Genomic DNA, 17,412 nt, shown 5'->3' with positions numbered 1-17,412 from the left:
GAAGACATTGCCTGCTCCCGCTATCTCACTAGGGCCAAAAACATCATCAAGGACACATCACACCCAGGCCACCATCTGTCTGATCCGCTGCCCTCAGGCAGGCAGTACAGATCCTTAAGAACAAAGACCACTCGCTTTCAGGACAGCTTTTTCCCAAATGCTATCAGGACTATTAACTCACAAATGCATCTATCTCTGGTCACTTACTCAACTACGGTCACTTATTCCATTTCTATCTGTACGTCTGTGTGTCTATACTAAACTGTTTACACCAGTGTAGAGGGTAATGTGCAATACCATCAACGGTACTTTAGTCACTTGTTGTATATACTTTATACTATACTGTATACTTGCTGTACATACATACTTACTTTTATACCATACGGTATAATCACTTTACAGTCTTATTTGTCGTCTAATGTTATATGTTTATAATTGTTATATGTCCCTGTGTTTTGATCTGTGGACTGTTTTCCTTGTTTTTGATTGTTTGCTGCCTGCCCTGACCATTGCCTGTGTACTGGATTACTCTGTTGTCTCTGCCTTGGATTGTACTGTTTGCTGGTGCGAGGCCCTGCCTGTTTTGACCACGTTTGTTAATAAAGCCTTGCACTTGGATCCCCAACTCCGTTGTCACAACTCCCCACGTTACAATTTATGTTTGGTTTTAGGGAAATTAGAGGTCACTGGTGTATTTCACAGGCAGGGGAATATTTATATTTTGGTTTGGGACAATTTACATGTGTATTTATTTTAGGCTTTTGAAGCAATTACCAATTTCCAAGGAGGGCATTTATATTTGGGTTTTGGGCAATTACAGGTCACAGTGGTATTTACTTTTTTGATGTTGGGGCAGTTCGCAGGCACAGGTCACATCGCCATTTTTTTTTGGAATTTGCAGCAATTAGCAGTAAGGGTGGAATTTATATTTCCATTTGAGGCAATTAGCAGTAATTGGGTCAAGACATTTATTTATTTGGCCAATTTAGCATTCAGCTGGGGTATATTTAAGCTTTGGGGCAATTAGAGTTTGGGGGGTATTTGGGTTTTATTGCAATTAGCAGGCATAGAGGTACTTATGCATGTGAGTACATAGACAGAGGATTTGGAAGATTTTTACTCCTTCGTTTATACTTCATTTGTATTGTATCTTATTTTCTACCTACCTATTTTTTACCTATTCTGGTTAAGGGTGCTAAAGGGTACTATGTACCGTGGGCTACACAAGATCTCGATTGGCTGATTACCCATCTCCCTGACATCCACGAAGGAGCTGGGAAGTGGATTAAGGTGTTTGAAGAAGAGATAATGGGCAAGCTGTTGGCAATTGGATACATCAAAGCACTCCTTGCCAAAATTTTAGGAGGGTCAAGAATGAAAGAGATCCTTATACCTGCTAACTTACAAAGAGCAGTGAATTCTCCAGCAATGGCTGGAACTCAGTTTGATCAATATCATCCATGCCTGTGGCAAACACTGAGGGCAGAGTACCCATCTCATATAGACCCCAAGTCTCTGAAAGGGGAACAGCTGGGAGAAACAGAAAATCCCACCACCTATGTGCAAAGGCAACTAAAAAAATGAAGACAAGAACTGGAAAGGGATCCAGAGGCAGATCCTGTGATGTCATCATTGTTCAGAATTGGCAATAATGGATGCTATGCCACCATTTGTAAAAGCTAAACTAGAAGATGTGGTTGGGCTACATTCTAAACCACACAAGGAATTCTGGGACCATGTGACTCATGCGGTTGAACAATACAGAAGGAATGAACAAAAGCTCAAGAATCAAGACAGAGAACTACAAAGAAAACTGGCACAACTGCAGCTTGAAGAGCTGACAAACAAAAATATGAAAAAGGTTCAAGCACCTGTGAAAGACAAATATAAAGACAAAGACCAAGTGGAGGAAGTCTAATCAGCAGTGATGGCTCCTCTGAATGCACCACCACCTCCACCACCTGCTGTTCAGCAAAGCGTGCCAGCTGCACCAGCTATGCTGCTCCTGTAGTTCCACAACAGCCTACAGTGCCTATTATTAATGTCTATCAGCAGCCAAATAACATGAACTGGCAAAGAAGGCCACCACCAAGAGGAAGAGGAAGACCCACTACTGATCCTCGAGGGATATGCTGGGGATAACCAGGTCATAACAGGCATGATTGCCCCACCAATCCATGGCAACAGCAACCTGGTGGTGAAGGGGATGGTTGGGTCCAGCCCTACCGACAATCTCCACAAGGCCCAGTGAACCCATGGGGTGGGCCTAATCAAGGGTACTAGGGGTGCCCAGAGAATCCTACCAGGGAGGGTCAGTTTCCAATTCTAACAACTGATGCTGATCAAGAATATATGCTGCAGGTTAAAATAGAGGGCAAACTAACACCCATGATGGTAGACACTGGAGCCACTTACACATGTGTAAGTCCAAATTATGCCTCTCACCTCCCCATGTCTGGAAAATTTGCAAAGACAGTAGGATTCTCAGGACAAATGCAGCTAATTCCAATGACAGCTCCAGTTAGTCTACAGACTAAAAAAAAAAGGTGACATTGCCTATTTTAGTATCAGAACAAACTCCTGTTAATTTGTTGGGAAGAGATGCATTGTGTAAACTTCAAAACCTGGTGTCTCTAGAAGGAGTTTGTGTAGATGTAACAGGGGTAAAAGCATGTTTCTTTCCAAGTAATGTGTATTGGCTAGGAGAGATAAGTAATGAAGCAAAACAAGTAATTGGTAAATGGGGAAAGTTTATTGAAGCACAGATCCTAGGTGCAAAAATGCCTAAGTCTGAGTATCATTGTACAATGCTATATGATCCATCACGTGACCCAGAGATTGAAAAAAGGTGGTTGAAAGATACAAAGGGTCAGAAAGTTCCCTCGGTGTCTAGATGCATAACTATAGGGAAACAGGGAGCTGCTATGCAAATAGATCCTTGTGATGATTGTATTGATGATGGTTTTATTGACAAGTGGTTCCAGGTTCCTAATTCTATTCCACATGTGCTCTTTATGTGGGAAAGGGCTGGGAATCAAAAGACTTCCAGGAATTCCACAGGTAGTGGTGATCACTGAGAAAACACATGTCGATGAATGAGACAGTCAGAGTCCAAGAAATCTGAACTGTTGAGAGAAATGGAAAAACAGGTACCAGCTAATTTGTGGTCTCAACATGATACTGTTGTAGGTCTAGTAAAATCTGCTAGCCCAATTAGAATTAGAACTAAACCAGGTGCTCAATTATCTAGAAAGCAACAATATCTGCGCCCTGCAACTGCGCCCTGAAGCAGAGGCAGGTATTAAACAAACTATTCAGGGATTAGTCCATGCTGGAGTCCTAGTTGAGACAGTGAGTTATTGTAATATCCCAATATTACCTGTTATTAAAGCTGACAAATCAAAATGGCGTTTGGTACATGATTTGTGTGCAGTTAATGAGGTGGTAGAAGATTGGCCAGTGGAAGTTCCCAACCCTCACATATTGCTAACCAATGTTCCTCCTGATGCCAAATACTTTACTGTAATTGATCCTTGTTCTGCCTTTTTTAGTGTTCCTCTGGCTGAAGAGGCATTTATTTGCTTTTACATATGCTGGAAAGCAATACACGTACACAAGACTTCCTCAAGGTTTCAAACATTCACCACATGTGTTCAATCAAGTTCTCAGAGCTGATTTGGAAGATCTTAGATGATTTGCTCCACTTCCTTGATTTGCTCCACTTCCTTGGAACAATGCCATACAGATTCCATTAAAGTACTTACTAAATTTGCCCTAGGGGGAAATCAGGCATCTAAAACTAAGCTACAGCACTGTCAGCCACAAGTTGAGTATTTAGGGAGATTAATTGAATACAGAACTAAGGCAATTGCACCAACACAGCTAGAGAGTATCAGTAAAGCGCCATTACCACAGACAGTAGGGAAAATGATGATCTTTTTAGGAATGACAGGATTTAGTTCTGACTGGATAGAGGACTATGCAATTAAAACCGCACCTTTGAGAGCAATCATGAAGCAAGCAGGACATCAGAATTTGTGTTCATCATTAGTGTGGAACATGTTACCATGCTACCAACAGGGACTAGCTTCCCTATACTACGCATCTACTGTGACTATGGGTTATCCAGTGATCATTTACACACATCACAATGTAGTGGAATTATTAGAACAAGGGAGATTTGTTCTAACTCAGGCTAGGTGCTTAGACTACTCATCTCTTTTGACATACCCAGATATCACTATTAACGCTGCACTACAGTAAATTCAGCTGACATGGTTCCTTAGAACGTGAAGGACAGCCTCATGATTGTGTAGCAAACTCACTGGCTTTTATTCGACTTCGACCAGACTTAGAGTCCTCACCCATTCCAGAAGCAGATGTTGAGTATTTTGTGGATAGTTCATGTTTCAGAGATCATTTGAGCAATCGTGCAGGGTTTTCAGTGGTGAAAAGACAGAATGAGGACTTTGTGAAGGTGATTTCACAGCATTGTAAGCAACCGTGTCCTGCTCAGTTGTGTCAGTTAGCTAAAGGTCAAGTTGAAAATATATATACTGATTCTGCTTATGCCTATGGTGTTTGTCATTTATTTGGGGCTGTCTGGAAGAAAAGTGATGGGACACCCATCCAACATGCTGAACAAATAGTTCAACTGATTTCCGCTATGATGCATCCAAGGCATTTAGCAATTATCAAATGTCAGGCACATAAGAAAGTTAATGATTTTGTCATCAAAGGTAACAATGCTGCAGTTAGAAGCTAAGAAAGCTTCAGGTTGCCAGGTAGCAGTAATGGCCCCTATGGTACTCAATCAGCCTGAGCCCATTTTGGATGATATTGTTCATATTCAAGGACAGGCAAATGCTGATGAGCATTCAGTGTGGCATCAGAGGGGTGCTACTAGAGACGTAAATGGTATATGGCGCTCACATGAAGGACTTATAATTGCACCCACAGTACTTCTCACTGTGTTGATTTCAGATGCTCATGGTTTTGAATTGAATCAGCGCTGGTACAATAATTTTCATGTGCCTGGTTCGGTCTGCAGGGTCTGCAGAATTGATAACCCCTGAAATACACTGTAAGCTGTCGTAATGATTTGCCGCTCTCAGTTAATACAAGGTTCAATCTTTAATCTAGTAACTTATCTACTGGTGACACTCACAGTGATTTGCATAATAATGTTATTTTAATAATAGTTTTTAATAATGTACATTTATGTAATAATAGAAGAGGTTTGTTCAGATCATTATTATTATTATTATTATTATTATTATTATTATTATTATTATTATTTTCTGAGTACGTGTGTGCATTCTGTTCCCTCAATTACATTTAAAAACTCTGTGCTGGCATGAAAAATTTTCTTTTTTACTAGAGATGCCCTGATCCGATACCTGGCACCGATACAGACCTTTTTTTTCCTTTTTTTTTTTTTCGGGTATCGGTGAGACGGGAACGATCCAAATCCGATACTGTGCGTTACTCATCGTTGTTACTGTCAAGCTCCACAAAGGGCAAAAACATTATAAAGCGCCATAAAAGTTTTCGTGCACTAAATTCCAAGTCTTCTGAAGCCATTTGATAGCTTTATGTGAGAGAGAGACGGATATTTAGGTCGTTAAATTAAAGTTCATGGATACTCTTCCTTCCGCTGCAGATGTCAGATGTCATCTATTCAGTGAGTGAGTGAGTGAGTGAAGTGACTTGTGGCCAAGTATGGTGACCCATACTTGGAATTTGTGCTCTGCATTTAACCTATCCAAGTGCACACACACACACACCATGAACACACACCCGGAGCAGTGGGCAGCCTTTTTTTTTTTTTCTGCGGCGCCTGGGGAGCAGTTGGGGGTTTGATGCCTTGCTCAAGGGTCTCACCTCAGTCGTGGTATTGAGGGTGAAAGAGAGCGCTGGTCATTCAGTCCCCCCACCTACAATCCCCGCCGGCCTGAGACTCGAACACACGACTTTCAGGTTCACCTTCGGGTTGCAAGTCCGACTCTCTAACCATTATATAATGGTATATTCAGTATATTCAAACAGCGTGTCGCGATCGGTTACAACAGTCTTACAAAACTCTCTCTGAGATGTTCCACTGTTCCCATTATTATGCATAATCTGTCGATAAAGGTCTGTGCTTTTGTATAAAAGGACTTTATTTTGCTGGAGTTTATTAGTGATGGTAAGTTCAGATCATTTTACCAACTCGGACCTTTGAGTCTCGTTCACCAAAATGAACGAATCTTTTTTCAAGTCATTTAGTTCATTTAGTTCATTTTAGCAAAATATAATTAAAATGTTACGTGTTACTTCCCTAACACATCTACTACTTACGCAAACGTTGATCACACTACAAACAAGACAAAACTATAATGCTACAAGAAACAGAAAACATGAATTCATTGTTTACCTGGATCTTTAGTCGATGATTAGCTCACCTCACCTCTTATCTGACAAGTCTTTAATTCTGACAAGAATTAATGCAGTCCAGTGCAGTTTTAGTTGGTCTCTACTCTAAAAATTTTAACTACAGGTACATTTCAAAGAGAAATTGGAGAATGGTACTGGCATTTCCCAACCAACTACAAGTTCATATCGCTCACACTTAAAGACAACATTAGGGTTTACAGTGTACTGTGTATGGTTGTGTATGTGCTCAATAATATTTATATTATTATAAGATTTGATCACATCACGCCAATCTCATACACACTGCATTGGCTCCCAGTAAAATTTCTTGTCGATTATAAAATACTACTAATGACCTATAAGCACTGAATGTTCTTGCACCTCAATAACTAAGCAAACTTTTGGTCTTTTATGATCTGTCCAGGACTCAAACCCAGTCGCAATCTTTAAGTCTAGGCTGAAATTTAAAAATTTTTTTAGTTAAGTCTACGGGTTACAGATCAGAAGGTCAGGGGTTCAAGCCCCAGCACTACCAAACTGCTACTGTTGGGCCCTTGAGCAAGGGGCACTGTATCATGACTGCCGTTCTGACCCCAGCTTTCTAACATATACTATAAATGTGACAAATGCCATTAGGTGGATTGTGCATTCTAAATTGAATGAGTATGTGTTGCCCGTGATGGACTGGCATTTCACTCAGAATGTATCACCGTCTGGTATCCTGCTGGGATAGGCTGCGGCTCCACTGTGACCCTGACCAGCATAAAGCAGTTACTGAACATGAATGAATGAAGGTTAATCTACTGATGACAGTTGCAGAAAATAAGATGCGGTTATCTCACAACTGTCAAAATCTTGTCATAGCGGCTGGAGCTCCTTTTCCGCCTTGTGTTGTGATAATGTGTGATGTATCCATGCTAATGTATGAGTCTGTGAAACTCTGATCATATGTTACCAGAAAATCTTCTCAAAGTTTTTTTTTTTTTTTTAAATCTGTGAGAGGTAAGAAATAACATGAATGCAACTGATAACTACATCGTTAGTCCCATATACTGTTCAGTAATTATAAATATGAAAATATGTCTCATGAAGAGCCCTGGTTTGAGAACAAAATGGATGATTGAGAACACAACATGCAAACACTAATGAGAATCTCAGATTCTGATTAGACCTTACTGATGTAAATATGTTTGAAAACACATTGAAAACACATTGAAAACACTGGTTGATAACACACTGATGGAATGGTTACTCACCATTGGTTTTCTGTAATGTTCTTGACCTAAGGCCTGCGGGTAACAAAATTATTAAACACACATATCTCAGCATTCAGTAACACACATCTCAGCATTTAAGTTCAGTAACATGTTAATCCCACAGTGACTATTATAGCTGTGCTTGCTTGTATTTTTGTTACTTGGTAATTATCATATATACACATATATGTGTAGAGAGAAAGAGAGAGAGAGAGAGACACGGAGAGGGAGGGTGGGGGTTTACAAAAGTCTGAGACCACTAATGAAAATGCCTCTATTTTGCATTATTGTCTAATTATTTAATACAACAATTTTCCAATTTTCATTACAAATTATATTATTGACACCAACTTGAGTGAAATGTACAATATTTTAAAATATATACACAAATTTCAGAGTTTCTTAGTATTTGGTATGTCCCCTTTTGCTTTAATGACAGTGTATACTTGAGCTGGCATGGACATCATTTTGGATCAAATCCATTGCTTTTGTACAAAGTAGTTAACATGGTTAGCATCACAGATTTGCTAATTAAATAGGGACCTAGAAATAGTGCAGAATATTAAATATTCAAGATATTGAACATTTACTTTCTTTGTGTGAAATATTTAAAAATTGCTTAATGCTTCTGTATATTTTCAACTTTAAATAAAAAATGTGGTCTCAGACTTTTGGGTCCCTGTGTGTGTGTGTGTGTGTGTGTGTGTGTGTGTGTATATACAGTCAGGTCCATAAATATTGGGACATCGACACAATTCTAACATTTTTGGCTCTATACACCACCACAATGGATTTCAAATGAAACGAACAAGATGTGCTTTAACTGCAGACTGTCAGCTTTAATATGAGGGTATTTACATCCAAATCAGGTAAACGGTGTAGGAATTACAACAGTTTGCATATGTGCCTCCCACTTGTTAAGGGACCAAAAGTGATGGGACAATTGGCTTCTCAGCTGTTCCATGGTGTGTGTTATTCCCTCATTATCCCAATTACAATGAGCAGATAAAAGGTCCAGAGTTCATTTCAAGTGTGCTATTTGCATTTGGAATCTGTTGCTGTCAACTCTCAAGATGAGATCCAAAGAGCTGTCACTATCAGTAAACCATTAGTGAGCCTCAAAAACAGGAAGGCCAGATTAGAGTTTGCTAAACGACATCTAAAAAAGCCTTCACAATTCTGGAACAACATCCTATGGCCAGATGAGACCAAGATCAACTTGTACCAGAGTGATGGGAAGAGAAGAGTATGGAGAAGGAACGGAACTGCTCATGATCCTAAGCATACCACCTCATCAGTGAAGCATGGTGGTGGTAGTGTCATGGCGTGGGCATGTATGGCTGCCAATGGAACTGGTTCTCTTGTATTTATTGATGATGTGACTACTGACAAAAGCAGCAGGATGAATTCTGAAGTGTTTCGGGCAATATTATCTGCTCATATTCAGCCAAATGCTTCAGAACTCAATGGACGGCGCTTCACAGTGCAGATGTACAATGACCCAAAGCATACTGCAAAAGCAACCAAAGAGTTTTTGAAGGGAAAGAAGTGGACTGTTATGCAATGGCCAAGTCAATCACCTGACCTGAATCCGATTGAGCATGCATTTCACTTGCTGAAGACAAAACTGAAGGGAAAATGCCCCAAGAACAAGCAGGAACTGAAGACAGTTGCAGTAGAGGCCTGGCAGAGCATCACCAGGGATGAAACCCAGCGTCTGGTGATGTCTATGCGTTCCAGACTTCGGGCTGTAATTCACTGCAAAGGATTTGCAACCAAGTATTAAAAAGTGAAAGTTTGATTTATGATTATTATTCTGTCCCATTACTTTTGGTCCCTTAACAAGTGGGAGGCACATATGCAAACTGTTGTAATTCCTACACCGTTCACCTGATTTGGATGTAAATACCCTCAAATTAAAGCTGCCAGTCTGCAGTTAAAGCACATCTTGTTCGTTTCATTTGAAATCCATTGTGGTGGTGTATAGAGCCAAAAATGTTAGAATTGTGTCGATGTCCCAATATTTATGGACCTGACTGTATATATATATATATATATATATATATATATATATATATATATATATATATATATATATATATATATGTCAGTAAAGAAAGTAACATGCTACGTAATAGACCATTAATAATGAAGTCTGTCAGGTTTTACCTGCAAAAACAAAATAAGTGTGACAGTCACAGTCTCCAGAAGGACTGCAGCAAATTCTCCAAGAAGCTTAGAAAAAAATTACTAGACAATTTCCTTATAAATCTTTACAAAATGTACCTGAGAGTACTGATGTGCAAAGGAAAGGGTTGTTACACCAAATATTTAATTTGTTTACATTATTACTGATTATTGCTCTTTAAAATATATTTTTTAACAGTTAATTTCCATTATTTTTGAATTCATCTTTACATGTCTTTGTATGTGCCTGAGATTTTTACATAGTACTCTATCTCTCTCTCTCTCTCTCTCTCTCTCTATATATATATATATATATATATATATATATATATATATATATATATATATACATATAATTTTTCTCATTTGAGGCTATACCACTTCTTGGGATTTTGAAGCACTATTTAATTTTTTCAAAGGTTGAATTATGCATAGATCATAATAAGTCTGAACTAACCCTAGGACACTTCCCACACAATAGCTATACACATGTTGTCACTATTATGAACTAAGAGAGGAGTTAATTTTAATACTTTTTATTATGGATATGGATGATGTACACTTACTGAACACTTAATTAGAAACACCTGTATACCTTCACATTCATGCAATTATCTAATCAGTCAATTGTATGGCAGCAGTGCAATGCATAAAATCATGCAGATAGGGGCCATCAGCTTTGGGTAATGTTCACATCAACCATAAGAATGGGAAAAATGTGATCTCAGTGATTTTGACTGTACCATGACTGTTGGTGCCAAACGGGCTGGTTTGAGTACTTCAGTAACTGCTGATCTCCTGGGATTTTCATGCACAAGAGTCTCTAGAGCTTACTCAGAATGATACAATAAAGAAAAAACTCCAGTGAGCGGCGGTTCTGCGGATGGAAATGCCTTCTTGATGAGAGAGGTCAACGGAGAATGGCCAGATTGGTTTGAGCTGACAGAAATGCTGCAGTAATGCAAATAATCACTCTGTACAATTGTGATGAGCAGAAAAGAATCTCAGAATGCACATCACATCCAACCTTGAGGCGGATGGGCTACTACAGCAGAAGACCATGACAGGTTCTACTTCTGTCAGCCGAGAACATAAAGCTAAGGCTGCAGTGGGCACATGCGCACCAAAACTGGACAGATGAAGACTGGACAAACCTAGCCTGGTCTGATGAATCTCAGTTTCTGCTGAGGCACACAGATAGTCAGAATTTGGTGCCAACAGCATGAATGGACCTGCATCCATGGACCCAATCTGCCTTGTGTCAACAGTCCAGGCTGGTGGAGGTGGTGTAATGATGTGGGGAATGTTTTCTTGGCACATTTTGGGCCTGTTAATACCAATCAGTTATTGCTTGAATGCCACAGCCTATTTGAGTATTGTTACTGACCATGTGCATCCCTTCATGGCAACAATTTTCTCTTCTTCTAATGGCTACTTCCAGTATATGATAATGCACAAAGTCTTGAAAAGCAAAAGTCTTCTCAAACTGGTATCGTGAACATGAGTTCAGTGTTCGTCAGTGGCCTTCCCAGTCAGTGGATCTGAATCTAATAGAGCACATTTGGGATGTGGTAGAATGGGAGATTTGCAGCATGAATGTGCCCCTGAAAAATCTGCATGATGCAATCATGTCATCATGGACCAGAATGTGAAAGGAAAGTTTTCAACATCTTGTGGAATCCATGCGGAGAATTGAGGTTTTGAGAGCAAAGGGAGGCCCTACCCAGTATTAGTATAGTGTTCCTAATAAAGTGCTCAGTGAGTGTATAATTACACATTATTTTAATATAATTATTTTAATATAATTAATTATTTTAACATATTTTTACCAAATATGAGCTATAAAAAAGAATTATAAGGAAAATTCTAATGATTTGACTGGTGGCCTAGGAAAACCCTTCAGATGGTCAATAATTTTTTTTTTTACATTTTCTGCTATATAATTCAGAAAACGGTAGTTCCAGATGAAATTGTGGTTCTGTGAACATTGGATTATTGCCATGGATGTGTCTAACACCTGGATATCCTCTCATGTGTGTGCACCTTCATACCATGATCATCAGTATAGTCACAAAGTGACAGTGATGTATTTTTTTCCACTTTTTTTTCTGGAACCTACGCTCTGCCTATCTATTGGGTTGGCAGCAATTCCAAATGACATGTACATTCTGTGTTCCACAATTACACCTGTAAAAATCCATAAGTTATCCGTAGTAGCATTGTATTTCACTCATTCTAACCACCAGGGGCATATCTAATGCCTGAACACCCCTTTCCACAAGGTCATGAGGAATGGGCTCATTTATGACTAACTGGGATGGTGTTCAGAGGTGATCACCATGCTCACACCACTAGGACACTACTAGCCTCTAAGTAGTGCCCAGGAGGATGCAATGTGGAATAGTATGTGCAAAACTTCACTGGGTTGGGTCAGTAATGAGGAACGGGAGGACAACTCAAACAGCTTTTATTTTTATTATAGTATTTTTGCTTTTCAGCGCTGATCTCACGCTCTACACACACACGCTCTGAAGGCAGAAAAAGACACACATATTTAACCTTCGGATAATATGGCATGGGTGAGAATCATCATGTGTCACCTGCCGGTTTGATCTGACTCCTCTCCATCCATAGCTGACGCTCGACCGCGCCCCCGCTGGCACAGTATGTCAAGGCAGGTGCTGAGCGCCCAGCCTGCTCGTAGGCTGTGCTGATGACCTCTGTCACCCAGTATCTTTGTACTGTGACAGATTTAACTGGTATGATGAATGGATAGTTGCATGGGTTTGTCCACAACGTCACTACAGAGTCATCCAGCCCCCAGTGCATGCAGGATGAGCTTACCACAAAGGCCCAAACCCACAGGCATAGATAGTCTGGCTGGGGATGCCACCAGTGGGCCAGGGTCCATGCCCCTTTCGCCAAGGTCAGAATGTGAAACTGTTGGTCAAGCCAGTGGTTCAGTCACCAGCTTATGATTGCTCACAAAGTCCCTTAGTTCCCACAGGGCAAAAGAGAACCACTGCTGCAGCTGCAGTCAACAATTCCACTTAGGACCTAACCTATGGGGTGCATCAGGGGACATTGTGTGTTTGCTAGTGCCCTGGATGCATAGTTCTGTATACTTATGGTTCCGACAAGGACTGTGCGCCTTCAGAAGCATCAGAGCATTGGTTTGCCCCTAGGTAATATGGTAGTGTGTGGCTGGTTTATGTTGTTCTGTAGGATTTATGATTCAGAAGCCTGAACTTTCTAGCCTTTCTTTAGCCACAGTCACAGAGAGCATCCCAGGTACACAGACTTACTACAGTCACTTTGCATGCCTCTGGTGGTGTGGACTGGGCTTGCCACACTTGGCATTGTGCATAAATCTGACTAGCAGAGAGGTTTTCCATACCTCGTGCCATGTGTCTTGATCTCACCAGCAAGGCTTCAATCAACTCTGGAGTGAGAAAATAGGCATCTTCTGGAGTACATAGGCACTCTGCACTGGGGCAGCATACCTTGTAGTGTAATGCTTTGTCTGGTGAAACTACCAGCAATACAATTCAGATGTCAACAGGGGGCATGTGGCTCAGGTCGATCTCTTTGTCATCCGACATACTAGCCAAGGCTTGCACCATGGGGTGTCAATGTAGAGCCGAAGGGTGGAAAAAAACTGACATAACTGTCTATGTAACCCTTGCATGGCCACCAGAAAGTGGAATAGCACATAGCAATACAATTTCATGGGGTGTACCTTATACAGCCCACCAATGTGTCCCACCCCCTCCACCAATTCTCCCTAATTTGCTCTTGCCAATTCACACCCACCTGACAGCTGCCCCTATCTTACAACAGCTACCAACCCGCAGGGGTGAAGGCTAACATGCAGTTCCTCTAAAACGCATACCGCAGCTACTGCATTTTTCTTAACTGCTAAGCATGCAGTGTCACAGGGCAGCATAACACACATGGAAGAAAGTGCTAGCTGCCCTCTTCTGAGTACAGGAGATCACAAATACCCATGATTGGCTACAATTGCTGTGATTGATGGGAGGGAGCATTACTCCCACTCAGAGAGCACAGCTAGAGTCCTGTCCATGGATGGCTTTGGCATTGGCGGGATTCAATCTCACAATCTCCTGACCACAGGGAGAATATTTTTCTGTTGTGCCAATGGTGAGCTAAGCAACATGGCTCAGATGTCGATTTGGCCTTTGTCAGTAAGAGTTTCTCATTGTCCTGGACATAGACATACTGTATACTATATTAGATTAGATTATATTAGATTAGATTCAACTTTATTGTCATTGAGCAGAGTACAAGTACAAGGCTAATAGGCACTGATATTGGGCAAGAAGGCCTGACGTGCATTCCAATTCCCAAAGGTGTTCAGTGGGGTTGAGATCAGTGTTCTGCGCAGGCCACTTACTTCCACAAAAACCTTGCCAAACTATGGACCTTGCATTGTGAACAATGGCATTATCAAGGGCTAGGCTCAAAACTGTTGTTCCAGTGAATAATTCCAGTGAATGGAAAGCTTAATGCTATGGCAAACAAAGTCATTCTAGAAAATTGGGTGCTTCCAACTTTATGCCAGCCATTTGGGGAAGGCACACATAAGGGTATGATGGCCATATAGTGTGCCATCCTCATGCCATCTGCATGTCCTGAACTATAATATGTTTTGCATGCATCTCAACCAGAAGTGAAGCTGTAAAGTCTTGTTTCTCCCAAGAAGTGAAAAGGGAGAAAATTGTATTTCCACAGCTTCCACACAGTCATGAATATTGTGTTCACAGACAGTATTTCCAGTATGTGCGGCAACAGACAACATACGCAGCAGGTTAACAAACAAAGCAAAGAACAGTACCAAAAAATGAACACCCTTTAGTTATTATTTGACAACTGCAGTTAAATGTTTAACTAAGTAGTTAGTAAAATATATATATATTTCCTGTCTGTTTTACTCTTTAATTAAAGAAGTTTATAAGTTGCTTGAATACAGAGGTACAACTGAATGAGTAAATCAATATTTGTGTGAAAGGCATGTTTTAGCATATTTTTGCAGTTGTTTTATGGTTCCAAATAAGAATATTCAGAGCATTATCTGTATCAGTAGCATTACAGAGTTCAAGTCAAACATTTTACTGCAAAAAGCACTTAAAAAAATAAAACGTATGCTGACAATGACTTTTATTGTGAATTTGTGAGCACAACCTCAGTTAAAAAGAATATTGTGTGTTCCAGGCAAAAGAACGGAGGATTATATAATTCATCTATTATTATGTCTAAACTCTTTATTTGATTTGTCAAATCCTTGCATACCTCAACATCTTTCAGGGCCAGGATGTGAACACCACACTTCTCGCCCTGCTCCACAAGTTCTACATCGAACAGGTCCATGAGGATAACTCTCTTCAGTGTCAGTGTCTTCTGTCTCTCTACATTATCTAGAAGCACCTTGGCCTTTTCAGGTTTATCACAGATCACTGTAGATATTTCTGCTACATTTATGACACACAAAAGAAAAAGATTTGAGCTACTTGTACTTAAGTTACTTGAAGGGCTAGTGATGAAGACAAAATTACAACACATAGAAGTATATCAAAGTATGTTTGCCCATTAGAAAATAATATTTACCCATTATTGTCAGCCACAAATGTGTATACAAAAAAGAATTATTATTATTATGGATTTTAATAATTAATTAATTGTTATTAATCAAGGTATTACCTCTAATATATTGCTTATTGCTTAAAATATTGCTCAAAAATGAAGCTTTTCTGATGAGCATATTCCTGTTTCTATTATTAGAGGGCAAATTCATTAATTAAGCAATAACAGATATAACAATAACAGCCAACAGTCTTACCCGTGTTGATTATGTATCGAATTGCATCAGGCCCCAGTGTGTCATAAAGTGGCACCACCACCATGGAGTAGGTGTAACAAGCCAGCTCTGAGATTATCCACTAACAGCACAAAGAAAGTGAGAAAGACAGAAAGGCATGGGCATAGGTTCAATAAATGCCCTTAACAAATGCAGAAAACACTATAAGACTGTGTCGTTTTCTTGTTGCCCTTTGACCTCTCACCTCTGGCCTGTTCTGGGCAAACACTCCAATAAACTGCTTGGAATTGGGCTGGCAACCCTGAGACAACAAACCTGAGCCCAGGTGCTCTGCCCGAGTTGTGACCTGTGCAAGTGACGCAAATAAGAGTCAGTGACCAAAGAATTGCAAGTAATACCAAATAACAAATCTATAAAAATTGTCAGTAGAGCACACTGAAAGTGCAGTTGTACCCAAGAAATCCCAGGAAAACCCTTAACCTTAAATTGCTCAGTTATCTGTATGTTTTCACTGTATTATGGATCATGTATATTGCTTTAGATAAATGTATGTCAAATAAACTAAAATAAACATACAGTACATGCTTGGACACCACTGATATCAGAGAATTTGAAAATCCCTTAAATTACATGTGCATTCCTTAAACAGTGTCATGTGAGAAGTTATTGTCTCTTCTGTGACAGAAGAGTAAAAAAAAAAGTAATAATAATAATAATAATAATAATAATAATAATAGTGAATTGCTTATGGCCATACTACTCTGAGAAAAACCCCTCTGAGATCTCATCTGATCTCGGCTGCTAAGCAGGGCCGGGTCAGGGTAATACTTGGATAGGTGACTGCCTTGGACTACCCTTACGAAAATTCACAACAGTTTTACTAAGGTAAGTTCATCGTGACTATGCATATTTTATAGTTAACCAGTAGTAGTTTTTTATTACTGCTGTGTGCTAGTCGGTGCTGCACTGTAACTCACATTGTCTTGTTTTGACTGTTTTGGACTGTCTTGTGCCGTCTCCACATGTTTGCACTGTGCACTTTATGTAAATACATGTAATGCCTACTGTAGTTCTGTGTTTTGTTTTATGTAGCACCTTGGTCCTGGAGGAACGTTGTTTCGTTTCACTGTGCACTAACTAGCTGTATATGGTTGAAATGACAATAAAGCCACTTTACTTTACACTTGACTTGATTCTACCATGAGCTACTATGTTCCTTCATGGTAACTACACTATATGGACAAAAGTTTGTATAGGATACATTTTCATGCTATAGCATTACAGTTTCCCTTCACTGGAACTAAGAGGAATAGCCCAAACATGGTCAAGCATGACAATGCCCCTGTGCAAAAAGCAAGGTCCATGCACACATGATTTGCCAGGTTGGAGTGGAAGAACAGAGCTCTGACCTCAACCCCACTGAACACCTTTGGGATGAATTGGAAGGCTGACTGCACGCCAGGGCTTTTCATCTGACATCGGTGCCTGACCTCACTAATGCTCTTGTGGCTGAATTCACCTCAAATTCAATTTTATTTATATAGAGCTTTTAACAATGAATATTGTCACAAGCCAGCTTTACAGAAATCCAGATATAAATTTTAAATTTGACATTTATCCCTAATGAGCAAGCCCACAAACTTTGCGTCCACAAACTTTCGGCCATATAATATATGTTTATACTATTATACTGTCATGGTTTTACTATGACAGTATCAT

At 39.9% G+C, this 17,412-nt stretch overlaps 1 protein-coding gene across 5 annotated transcripts in view; it reads right to left on the bottom strand.

Moving 5' to 3' along the window:
- acsl6 (acyl-CoA synthetase long chain family member 6) overlaps positions 1–17,412 on the bottom strand; it is a 130,770-nt gene that overhangs the window by 55,612 nt on the left and 57,746 nt on the right. For 4 of the 5 annotated variants that reach the window (XM_026928679.3, XM_053239995.1, XM_053239994.1 and 1 more), the window contains exons 5-8: positions 15,938–16,039; positions 15,715–15,814; positions 15,168–15,346; positions 7,671–7,703 (exon numbers count right to left, since the gene is read on the bottom strand). In XM_026928679.3, the coding sequence (XP_026784480.1) occupies positions 7,671–7,703; positions 15,168–15,346; positions 15,715–15,814; positions 15,938–16,039 (414 nt within the window). The remainder of the gene's footprint in view (positions 1–7,670; positions 7,704–15,167; positions 15,347–15,714; positions 15,815–15,937; positions 16,040–17,412) is intronic. The other variant, XM_053239997.1, reaches the window with a different exon arrangement.

The sequence above is a fragment of the Pangasianodon hypophthalmus genome, chromosome 15, assembly GCF_027358585.1.
Source record: "Pangasianodon hypophthalmus isolate fPanHyp1 chromosome 15, fPanHyp1.pri, whole genome shotgun sequence".
Taxonomy (NCBI): Eukaryota; Metazoa; Chordata; class Actinopteri; order Siluriformes; family Pangasiidae; genus Pangasianodon; species Pangasianodon hypophthalmus.
Note: the sequence above shows the minus strand (reverse complement) of the source record. Positions and strands in the feature narration are given on the sequence as shown.